The sequence below is a fragment of the Corylus avellana genome, chromosome ca6, assembly GCF_901000735.1.
Source record: "Corylus avellana chromosome ca6, CavTom2PMs-1.0".
Classification (NCBI taxonomy): Eukaryota; Viridiplantae; Streptophyta; class Magnoliopsida; order Fagales; family Betulaceae; genus Corylus; species Corylus avellana.
This window is the reverse complement of record NC_081546.1, coordinates 27,202,915-27,215,501: the sequence shown is the minus strand read 5'-3', so window position 1 is coordinate 27,215,501 and position 12,587 is coordinate 27,202,915. Positions and strand designations below refer to the sequence as shown.

The 12,587-nt window shown below is 34.2% G+C and overlaps 2 protein-coding genes across 2 annotated transcripts; both read left to right on the top strand.

The window, feature by feature from the left end:
- Positions 1 to 125: 125 nt before the first annotated feature.
- LOC132184909 (uncharacterized) lies at positions 126 to 2,935 on the top strand. Its single transcript, XM_059598700.1, has 6 exons — positions 126 to 408; positions 511 to 635; positions 756 to 852; positions 1,247 to 1,356; positions 1,951 to 2,025; positions 2,701 to 2,935. The coding sequence occupies exons 1-6, from the start codon at positions 339 to 341 to the stop codon at positions 2,749 to 2,751; spliced, it is 528 nt and encodes a 175-aa protein (XP_059454683.1). The 5' UTR covers positions 126 to 338; the 3' UTR covers positions 2,752 to 2,935.
- An 8,063-nt stretch (positions 2,936 to 10,998) lies between these two features.
- On the top strand, positions 10,999 to 11,523 carry LOC132185508 (zinc finger protein ZAT7-like). Its single transcript, XM_059599273.1, has one exon. It carries the CDS (start codon positions 10,999 to 11,001, stop codon positions 11,521 to 11,523), a length of 525 nt encoding a protein of 174 aa, XP_059455256.1.
- The last annotated feature ends 1,064 nt before the right edge of the window (positions 11,524 to 12,587 follow it).

Sequence of the window (12,587 nt, the reverse complement as noted above, 5' to 3'; positions counted from 1 at the left end):
AAAAAAAAAAAAAAACAAGTCATTCGTGCATGACATGATTGTTCATACACGCGGGTGTATTTTATATCATCATCCATTTATATAAGCTTTCCCCTCTACAGCCCTAGTTAGGGTCATTAAAAAAATAAAAAATAAAAAGAGTTTTTACCACGCGCTTTTGTTTCAAGACGCACACGCTCCAAGCAACTGAAAGCCTGCGATCTCACCGAGGTGGTTGCAGAGGCGCTCATCTAGTAGCTATCTCCCATTAGGCTTTCCACAGCTTCCATATACCCCCACTACACCCGATTCCACCTCTCACTGTCCGAGAATCTTCTTTGGCCTCACCAGTCACCACCATGGGCAACACATCGTCAATGCTCACGCAGTACGACATCGAAGAGGTCCAGGAGCACTGCAACCGCGCGTGTAAGTTTTTATGCATCTGTTCACATTCTCTTTTGGTCTCGTTGAATTTTGACGATGAGGATTAGGAATTCTGAGCCGTTGATCTGGTTTTGTACGTTGTAGTCTCGCAGCAGGAGATAGTGTCTCTGTACCAGAGGTTCTGTCAGCTCGATCGCAATGGCGGTGGTTTCATCTCCGCCGAGGAGTTCTTGTCCGTTCCCGAATTCGCCGTTAACCCTCTCTCTCAGGTCCTACTTTTGATCTGATATTTATATGTGTATATGCAGATTATGGTTGTATGTGCTTCTTGTGTGCATTTTTCATTTTTGGTTACTGAGATTGCTGTGCTGCAATTACTTGTCTCCCAGAGATTGTTGAGGATGTTGGATGGGTTAAACTTCAAGGAATTTGTGGCATTCTTGTCCGCATTCAGTCCTCGAGCCACCTTGCAACAGAAAATTGAATGTAATTATGATGATGATTATATACATATACATACATATAGGTTTTCTAAGAGTGTGATGCAGCTTTTATTACAAATCCTGTACAAATTGATGTGACTGTCCTCATGGCCATTAGCACGCCAGTAACTAAAATATGGATCGCCAATGTGAAAGTCCACATTATGCTTACTACGTTTATAAATTGATATGATAGTCTAAGTAACACTTACCACATTGGCTAATAAAATGTGGACGGCTAGTGGCAATCCATGTGGTACTCATTTTCATTAAAAGTTGGATTGTAGTAAAAGCTGTACCCTAAGTATTTTCCTTTTTGTAAAGTCATGTATATTTATAGAAATTGTGTTTTTTGTGAATGCCCATTTTTGGCATGATGATGTCCTGTTGTTTTCTAGTTATTTTTAAGGTTTATGATTCGCATGGCAATGGAAGAGTTGCGATGAATGACATGCTGGAAGTTTTGCGGGATTTGACGGGACAATATATATCTGAACAACAGAGGGAGGTCAGTTGTTATTAGAAAATCCTTGAAGAATGCATCTTCTGATTAGTAGCCTTCTTTTGAAAGGTGTGAAACTATACATTTTGTATAAGAAAAGTTTACTTTTTAAGTTACTCAGGTCTCCGATAGTTATAGGTATTAATAGCTTTGCTTTAGTTGAATCTTAGGTTTAAATGTTTTGTTTTTCTTTGCTCTGAAGTGAACTTCGTGGTTAATTACCTATCGGCTATCACTTAAGGTTATTAACATGCCAAACTTAGTTGTGTTAGTTATCTCCAGTGACCTTTTGGAATGATCTATAAACTTGAAAATACCTTCTAATGTCTTATAGTAATATCCAATTGCATGGAATGTGCAATTGGAGATATTGAATCGTTGGAGGAACTTGTCTTATCTTGAAACGTTAGAAAGCTTGGAGATCATATTGATTACTGCAAATATACTTTGTAATTTTGAAACGTAAAAAAGTATGGCACTTATATATGCTGGTGTATATATATATATATATATATATTTGTGTGTGTGTGTGTGTGTTTGCGTGCGCGCTCTGCTGATATATCTTTTTCGCATTCATGGTTTTTTTGGTGTCTGGTGCAGCAAGTTCTGAATCAAGTCCTTGAGGAAGCCGGCTACACAAAGGATTCTTTGTTAGTTTTGTCCGACTTCATGAAGGTATGTGTAATTTTACTTTAAATAAGATTCTTTCCATGTAAACTTTCCTTAGCTTGTTTTCCAAATACTTTGAACTAGTTATTTTTTAAGGACATTTCATGTGATTATATTCTGAAAAAGTTTTACTTATAGGTTGCACTTCCTGCTTTTTCAGTACAACCTAATGAAAATAGGGGGCATGCTTATGTTGTTTTAGGTGAGATGTTGAAAGAGTTTATTGAGGATGTCAAATGGGGAGTTTGATAATACTGATTCTGTATTGATTTAGTATGTACAGATTTCTAGGGCATAGCATTTTCATTTGAATTTTGTCAAACGTCTCTTTAATTTGTCCTTTGTAAACTTATAGTCCAACAAAGCATAGCTAGCTATCAGGTTTCGCTAGATAATGAATCCATTTCTTATACATTCTTGGCTGAGCTCTTAGCTATTTCTGATTATGCTGACCATCTCTTCTGCATAAGTAGGTGTGCTGCTGATTCTTCATTTTCTATTGTACATTTTGTTGCTTGCTTAATTTATAAGGAATGTTAATCCAATGTCTCGGCATGTTAGATTCACGTGGAATATATATATTTGTACCCAATGTTTGAGCCTAAGATCTCCTTGTATTAAGGTATTTTTGTATTGACTGTTTATGCAAGTTAAATGAAAAAGATCCTTTGTTACCCGCAGGTTCTTGGCAATTCTGGTTTGAAGATGGAGGTAGAGGTTCCCGTGGATTAAAACAAGTGACAAAAAGGTTATTAAACAATAATATATGCATAATTTGCTCTCCGTTAGTCATTCCATAGGCATTTCTTAGTGTTCGTATTCGGACCATCTGCTAATAGATCCATGGGCAAGGTGATGTTACTAATGTATCTAGTTAGCAAACTGTGAACATTTGAAGTATATGTACCATTTTCCCTTTTATCGAAAATCACAAGAACAACATGAAAACTAAGTAAATCTAGAAGAGTTTACCTTAAAAATCGCAAACCACCTCAAAATATCTCATTCTCTCTCTAAAATCTCTTCTCACTTTAGGATTAGGGTTTCTGGTGTAGGGGGTGAGTTTGGGGCGAGAAGGAGGGTGTATTTATAGAGGGAGTGGCGTGCCTTGGTTTGAAAATGTGGATAATGGGTTAAAATTGCTTTTCAAACTGTCACCGAATATTCAGTACTATTACACGATGGTTCTAGGGTTGCAAGTTGGATGTTTGTTCAATGCCCAGTGGCTTATAATTTGGTCAACGAATGTTCGGAGTGGTCCCTGAACGAACGTGAGGGTTGGGCTCGAACATTCGGTGGCCTCCCAGCGAGTGTAGGATTTCTAAAAAGAGTAGAACTTTTATGGTTAAAACGAGCGATTGTTTTTAATAAATTTTCTTTTTACGGTTTTGATATTTTGGAGCATCACACCTTCACTAAGAATACTGGTGGTAAAGTTGTTCATGATGACAAACAAGTAGGGGTGAAATTTAAAACCGCCTAACCGCAACCGCTAACCGCTAACTGTTATAACCGTTAACCGCTAACCGCCAAACCGCCTAACCGCTTTGAAAGCGGTTAGTAAAAACCGCTAACCGCTACCCGCTAACCGCTTTTTTTTAAATATAATATATATTTATATATTTTATATATATAATAACAATAAGTTGTGAGTTTATGAACTTTTTTTGGTTGATTGAAATGAGCCTCAAGCTAACCCCAAGGGGTTGGCTTGGTGGTAAGGGAGTAAAGCCTGGGGCTCTGAGTTTGCTCCTCAGTGGTCTCAGGTTCGAAACCCACCAAGTGCTACCTCCCCCTTGGGGCCACACCCCTCTGGTGAATAGCCAGTGACTTACCCTGTTCTGTGTAGGGAAACTTCCGAGGGTGCGGTGCACAAGGCCGGGGTTTACTCTGCAGGGGTGGGTCCGAAGGGCCCTGCCTTGGAGAGGTTCCTCGATATCAAAAAAAAAAAAAATATGTTGGTTTTTTGGGTTGCTTGTGAGTTTATGAATTTGTTTGTGTTTTATTTTATTTCTATGTGTGAGTTTATGAACTTGCTTGTGAGTTTATGTATAAGACTACAAGTGAAGTGATGATTTTGTTGTAATTTTATTTGTATATTATATGATGTGTAGATTTGTAGAAGGTGGCCAACAAGATTTTGGTATATAGCAATTTTTAATGCTAAAATGGCCATGGAAAGGGGAAAAAAAATGTTTAAAATGAGAAAAAAAATGTTTAAAGTGAGCCCAAAACCGGCCCAAACCCGGTCCAAACCCGGCCCAAAATCGGTCCAAAGAAAAAAGCCCAAAAAAAGCGGTTAGAAAAAAAGCGGTTAACCACTAACCGGGCGGTTAACCGCTACCCGGTTAGCGGAGGCGGTTAGTAAAATTTACTAACCGCCTAGGCGGTTGCGGTTTTAGCCACTAACCGCAACCGCTATTTCACCCCTACAAACAAGAAGTCCTTGAGAGCCCACTCGGCCCCCCTTCGCTTCTTTGTCTAATTGTAAACTTGAAGCCTTTCGCAGTGCGCCTCTTCTTTTATGCTAACCATTTGTTTTTCTTTCTTCCTCTTCTTTATAGGGGTGTCAATGCGGGCGGTTAAAAATCGCCCGCTAACCGCTTAACTGCTTAACCGTATTAACTGCTAACCGCTTAACCGCTGTAACCGCCTAGCGGTTATTGGGTTTACTAACCACCTTTTTTATATAATATATTTTTATAATTATAATTATAAAAATATTTATACCTATAACATAATCACTTGATCATTAAATCACAATTTTTTTAAAAAAATAATTAAATCACAATTTGAGTATTAATATATTATCATTATAATTTATATGATTATACCATATAATCACTTGATCATTAAATCACATTTTTTTAAAAAAATAATTAAATCACAATTTGAATATTAATATATTATCACTATAATTTATATGATTATATCACATGATCAATTGATCATTAAATCATTTGATTATATAATAACAAATTATACATATATAATATGACAAAACTCATAAGTATACCAATTCATACTAATACAACAATTAAATATCTAGAGACTTATTTTCAATGTATGTTATAAACTTATAAGTCTATATATGTTATAAATCTATATAAGTCTACATATGCATATGAATAATATAAATGTATAATATCAATACTTAATCATATGATTCAATGACAATTCAAATACTTTATTCAAGACTTCAAGTGAATCATATTACTAATGTACAATGATGATATGATTCGTATAATATCAAATTAAGTAATTGACATTGGATTAAACAATGACCAATGTGTTACTTATAAACACAATTTAAGTATTAATGTATTATCATTATAATTTTAGTAATTTATATATTATCACTATAATTGATATGATTATATCATATGATGAATTGATTATTAAATCATATGATTATATAATAATAAATAATACATATATAATATAACATAACTCATAAGTCACAAGTCTACAAGTTAGTCATATGATTCATGTACAATGATAATAACAATTGATTCAATTGAATTAAACAATATATTACTTATAACTACAATTTAATTAAAGCATTATTACACTAAAAATGCAAAAAAAAAAAAAAAAAAAAAGGGTAAAAAAAAGCTCAAAAAGGCCCAAAAATGCCTAAAGAAAGCCCAAAAAGCCCAAAAAAAAGCCAATTTTGAAAAAGTGGTTAGCAAGCGGTTAGCTATTTCACTAACCGCTAACCATTAACCGCTAGGTGGTTAGCGGTTGCGGTTAGTGAAATCTACTAACCGCTAAGGCGGTTACGTAATCATAACTGTCTTGACACCCTTAATTGTTCTTTACTCTCTCTAATTGAAACAGTGTTTGACACTAGATTTTGTGACGGGGCAATTAATTTATAGACAGGACCAAAAAAGTGGCTTTTGATAGGGATTTCAGTCCTAGATTCATAGTAGTGATAACTGTGTGTTGGGTTAATCCTGGTCGGCCTTTATGGTAAGTCCATAGATACCATGTGGACATCTTTGTTTCTTTCACCCATCATGTGCTCCACGGTCCATTGAGACAAGATGGAGATTATTCCTTTTGGTTGAGGCCGTAGGGTAATGTCAAGACTTAAAAATAACAATTGCTTTATTTATTTATTTTTTATTTTTTAGTAACACTCTTGTTTTTCAAACTTTTGTTGAGATACCTTGATTTGCTTCATCTTCCATTTTTATGTCCCCATTATATTAGATTTATGGGGAAAAAAAAAAATCCCGATTTTGTTCACGGATGTTGAGAAAAATGTATCTCAATTGTTATAGGATAAACCGTCCTTGGTATATTTGTTATTTATGCCTACTTCAAGAAGCTTTTGAAACATTTTGATAGGACACATTAAGCTTATTGTAAATAAATACATCACAAAAAGTGATTTTACATTTTTTTTTCCCACAAATATACAATTTATATGATTTTACATTTACTATTGACGAATTGTTACTTGCATTGAAAACTAATATTTATGAAGAAAAATATGTCAGAACATAATATACCATCAACATATAAAAAAGTACATAGAAAATACTCTTAGCTATTCTCTTGAAAAATATTCTTCAAAATTGTATAGTTGATCTTTTAACCTGATAATAGTATCAAAAAGTGATATGTGAAGCCAAAAAAAAAAAAAAAAATCAACATGAAAATAAAATTACAAGCAAAGTAGACAACATTAATTATCTATATCAAAATAAAATACTAGCACTGAAACCTACTATAATTTTTATGAAGAAGAAACTCTCCAACATGATTTGAATTAGTATACCATGCAGTTCTTCATTCATCATCTTTGGCCCCCACTTTCTTACAACAAAGCTAAGACTGGTGAAAAGAAAAAGAAGAATAAGATTAAAAAAATTGGAGTGAATAGATCCGATCCTATATAGTGGGGGATGAACATGCACAAATTCCCAACCCATGATCAAAACATATATCTAAATTTATTAAAAGAAAATAAAATTAATCAGGCTCCCCCTTTTATTCCTAAAAAAATAATTCAAAAAATAATATATACATGATATATGTACTTAGCTCAATAGGATTATGTTCATGTATGTCTAATTCATTGATTGGACAAATTGGTATTCCAGTTTTTCTTGGCACCAAATGTTCTTCTATCACTTGTCTCCTGTTTTCCATGAATGTCTACCATCAAACAAATGTCTATATCAACCTATCATGAAACATTTTTAATTAAAAATTACTTTTTTATTTTATTTTATTTTATTTTAGTTATCCATTTTTATTATTATATTTAAATATTGTTTTTTTTATTATTTCTTTATGAAAAATGTTCTAAAATCAATTTCTCTCTCACGTCATCAACACACTTGGATCGCGGGATATCCCTCACAAGAAAGAAAAAAAACACGTCAAAAAAAAACTCATAAGAAAAAAAAAATGAGGGTAAAAATAATAATTTATAAGGTTTTTTTTTTTTTTTTTTTTTTTGGCATATCGGCTCCTAACAACATAATTTATTAGCCCCTGGCCTCTGCTCATACTAAACTCTGCTTCCGTCCCTGCGCACGAGCACACACATATATCCATACATACTCACAAGCACACTCATATACACATAAATCTCTAAAACTAAACCCACAACAACAACAATTCAAGTTATATTTATCATATTAAGTAGAGAATTCCCTCTCACTTAAGATGTTCTTATTACACAATTAAAATAATACTAATTTTTATTATAAAAATGAAGTTATATGAGATTATACAAGTTTATCCAAGCCGAGCCGAGTTCATACGAGTATGTCTCGTTTGATATTTGAACATATTATTGTATTCACGAACAGCTCATTTATTATTTGAACCGAGAGTTTCACTGAGTCGAGCCAAGTTCACAAGCAGCTGGGCTCATCTTACACCCCTACCTGCCCCCATTGCACAATGACTATCCTGTTGACAAAATATTATATATTTTAATATGTGAGGTCTAATACGTAAAATATTTAATTAAAATTAAGATAACTAACAGAGTTAAGGTTTGAACTTAGACCTTTGACACTAATACCATGTCAAACTAATATTTGTTTTAAAAGCTTAAGATGATAGAAATAGGTAAATTTAATCATTTAATCAACACTTTCAAATGGAAACCTATTATGTTGTAAGAGTTTTAAACTATGATCGCTAAAATACTCTTACTCATAAATATTAATCTTGTGCAGGAAGAATTAATATTTCGCTTGTTGTGGATAAGTTTTCTTTAGAAAGACCGAAAATACCTTTTAATGTTGGTAAATATATTTTTAATGAAATATAATAAATAATTTTTTTAATAAAAAACAGGGGTTTCTTGAATTAAATTAGTGACAAATGTTGGGTCAAATAGGTAAAGACTGATAAGTTTTATTTTTTAACTCAATAGTTGTATCAGTAGGCGGATCCCTATTTTCATCTCAGTACATCCCTATTAATATGCAAAAGAGTAGTCCGGGCAAAGAATTTGCAGTTGAATGTTTGAGCTACAGAAATGCTTGATATTGAGTACTTGCAGTTCATCTAGAAAATAATAAGGTCCTTCTTGTGTCCCTTCAAAACTAGTGTGGCTTCCTAATTACCATTAGATTTGTGATAGATTATTATTAAATTCTGATATAATGATGATTTTAAAAGTCACATTAATTTTTTAAGGACGTGGAAATGACATGGAAATGACATTTAGTATTACTCAATTTATGTTGTGTAGATGTATCACAGTAAACTCCTGAGTTAGAACCTCCTCTATCAGTTCCTTCATCTTCCAATTTTCACCACTTTCTACTCCCAACATTTTTCTTTCAATCCAACGTTACATAATATCTTAAAATCCGTCAAGTCTCTTCAATTTTTGTATGTCTTTCATCTTGTACCTATAACCTGTCATTCGCTTGTCTAATTCCCAAACTTTGTCCAACTCCAAATCTATGTCATTTTGTGACAATGTAGAAGTACCCACCTCAGGATCATAAAACACATCTGAATTTATTAAAAATAAAAAATAAAAAATAAAAATCTACTTCTTTTCTTTTCTTTCTAATTTCCGGGAATGCTACAAGAGTGGATTGACTTCTTTAAATCTACTTCCGTCAGTTTTCTAGTTCTGATGAAGCAAGAGTCCTGTTGCAAGATTAGTGACAGCACTAACTTTAAAAGAGTTGTTGGATCTATAAATTTGTGAAGCAATCAAGCTAATGTGAATAGGCTAGATAAAGATTAGGAAATTTTGTTCACATTATTATTCAACTTCTTTAATTAAACAACTTATGATATGTAATGAACCACCAAGTAGAAGCATAACAAATACTAAAATGCTAAAATGGAGTAGCAGATTACTCTCAAAGACCTAACCATAGAGTAGCAAATTAAAAATGTAGTAAGTCATGGATTCAAGAGTCAGAAAATGCAAATATATATATATATTTTCTAATTTAAAGGATGGGAAGGGGCGACCAGTGTAATTTTCCCCCTTGGGCGTGGCCATCGGGGTTCCTATCCGCTGTGGAATGTTCGGTTTGAACCATAGCTACTGCCTGGGAATATATATATATATATATACTTTTACGTCACATCGTAACACTTTTAAACCATAATGCAACAAATAATCTCTAAAAAGTTTTGAACATGAAGTGTAAAATTTATAGTCTATACAAACCACTATGGTAAGGCCTCTAAAAGCGTCCAAGGTTGCAACCCTCTTGCTCTTCCCCCTTTTGTTCAGCTGGCTGATCACCAAGCACTTGCCCCCTATTGTCTTTCTCATGGTCTATGCAATCTCCACCGTCACTTCTATCTACTTTTCAAGCCTTGTCATGATCATCTTCTTTCTTGGAAGGTGATTTGTGACCAAACCCTTCTTCCACCCTCCTAGCTTCCTCCATGGCTGACGCTCAAACACTCTCTCTCTACAGTAAAGTTATTGATAGCTAGGTGCAAGAGAGACAAAGGAAGAGATCAAACGGCCGGCATTTATTTGGGGGTGTGGGACATGGATGCCTATATATATATTTGACCGCCATTGTATAATTCCTGGTCTCTTTCTTGTGTATTTCACTCTTCCATATCATTAGTTTTGTGTTAAAGCTAGCACATAAAAAGATGTATGTAGTAATAATATTTATAAACAAATAGATCATATGACACATCAAGGGCGTTGGCAATATAGATAAAGAAGATGATGGTATGATAGAGACAAATTAAGGGCTTTGGCAACAAGACATATAAGAGTGAAATACACATAAAAATATATTAATTTATGCATACACATACAACATAGCCTCCTCACAAAAAGAAAATATTTATATTTATTTATTTTTGAAAAAAAAAAAAAATATATATATATATATATATATATATATATATATATATATATATATATAACTGAACAGAATGTTCTCACTCTCATATTTGATTTCTTAAAAAAAAAATGTAAAAAAAGTGTTTTTTGTTCCTAAAGATTACAGCTTGGACGTCTTGTTACATCAAATTGCGGGAATTTTTATAGGCAACGTGACCCATTTCCAAAATTATCACTCAGTCAATTTGACACTTGTAACTAGTCCAACCCAGCACATCATTCGGTAGTGGCAAAAAAGAGGGAATTTTTGCCACCAATAAGAAGTTGCCACCTACCTAATCCTACCGAACTTAAGTTTGCAAAATAAACACAACTACACCTGATTATTGATTTAAAATATTAATTAATGTGTTTAAAAATAAAATAAAATTGGAAGGCCCCAAGTGAGGAGGACCAACCACCCCATGGCTACCGGGGGTGGCCGGCACAGTGATCCAAGCGGAATCGGAAACCGGGTGTTGTTGGAAAGAGTCAGAGTACTACTCCTGACTTGGAATCGGTGAAGAAGGCGAAGTTGAGAAAACCCAGTTTGTCGGAGTCGCCGGAGGAAGATGTCGCGATATGCCTCATGATGCTTTCAAAGGACATCAGGATAAGAAGAAACAATGGGGAACAAGATAAAGAACAGGGTAAAATACAAGTACAACGATCGATCAAGATTAAGGAATCGGAGGAACCAGAGGATTCAAGGAAAGCATCGGTGTGAGAAATGTGGGAAGACTTTTCGATCTTATCAAGCTTTGAAAAGTCACAAAACCACTTGCTACAGAGACGAAGCCGGCCATGGCGGTAATGAGAGAATCTTCGAATGCCCATTTTGCAACAAAGTGTTTGGCTCTGGACAAGCACTGGGCGACCATAAGAGATCTCATCTCTTGGCTTCTTCACCAACTGTCAGTGGTTCTGATGATATCAAGCTTTGGAAAGTCACAAAACCATTTGCTACAGAGACGAAGCCGGCCATGGCAGTAATGAGAGAATCTTCGAATGCCCATTTTGCGACAAAGTGTTTGGCTTTGGACAAGCACTTGGCAACCATAAGAGATCTCATCTCTTGGCTTCTTCACCAACTGTCAGTGGTTCTGATGATATCAAACCAGCTAGCGATGCTTGCCGGAGGCGGTCTTTGACTCTGGGATTTTGACGGTGCCAATGATCTCTGGCCGGGATATAGTGTTTTTATTGTAGGCAAATTTTGTGCACTTTTATGCTTTAACTGACGTGGCATTCTCTCATTGGAGGGCAAAAAATTCAAGTTTTCTGTCACAACCGAATTTCAGATATTCCCTTAAAAGAAACCACCAAGGAAACTAAAAATAAAACCCAAAAAAGTCTTCCAAAAAAGTACCTTTCTCTAGATAATTATACTAATCATCTCTAATCTTCCCAAAACCGCACATTCCCCAAACGGTCCATACCAATGGTCGGTGGTTTTGCCTTCATAGTTTTTAGATATTTGGTTGCAAATTTGAGATTTTGAATGTAAACGGCCATAGAAGGGAGGTGTGATGGACTTTGTTGAGATGGAAAACCAAAAAAAAGTGGAAGATATAAATCCTTTTTGGTTTGTTGGTTGGTTTACACTGTACATCTAAAACTGAACTCTAAAGCATGATTTTGGCTTGAGGACATGACTTTGGTGTGAGGAGCATAGGTCGCAGCAAAAACGAATTAAAAAAAGAAAAGAAATGTGTGGTATTAATATTTTTTTATCTTATCTTATAAATTAATCATTAGATTTGTAGACTTATGTAGACTACACATAAGATAATACTAAAAAAAATAAAAAAATAGACAAATTATTAACCCCAAACATTTTTCTAAAACAATATGTTCAGGGTAAAGCTGATCAGATAATGTGTAATGCAGTTTACTGTTTACCCTTTCAAGAGAAAACAATCCATGTGACTTTCTGAAACAACTCATGTGATTTTCTGTTTATAACTCTGAGCAGGCGAATAGAATCAAAATTTGTACTAATGAGTTGTAGATGATATGGATTCTTTTTACTAATGAGTTGGGCTGCCAACTTACTTTGTAAGGGTAAACGTATTGGGCCAGATTAGTTATCTTGGTGGGTTTGTCATGTTGTAATTGTTTTGTAATCGGGCTTCTCTATATCATTCAAAACAGAGAAAAACTTGTAAAACAAGCTAAGATCCAAGTTATGATGTCTGCTTTCTAAGATTGATTT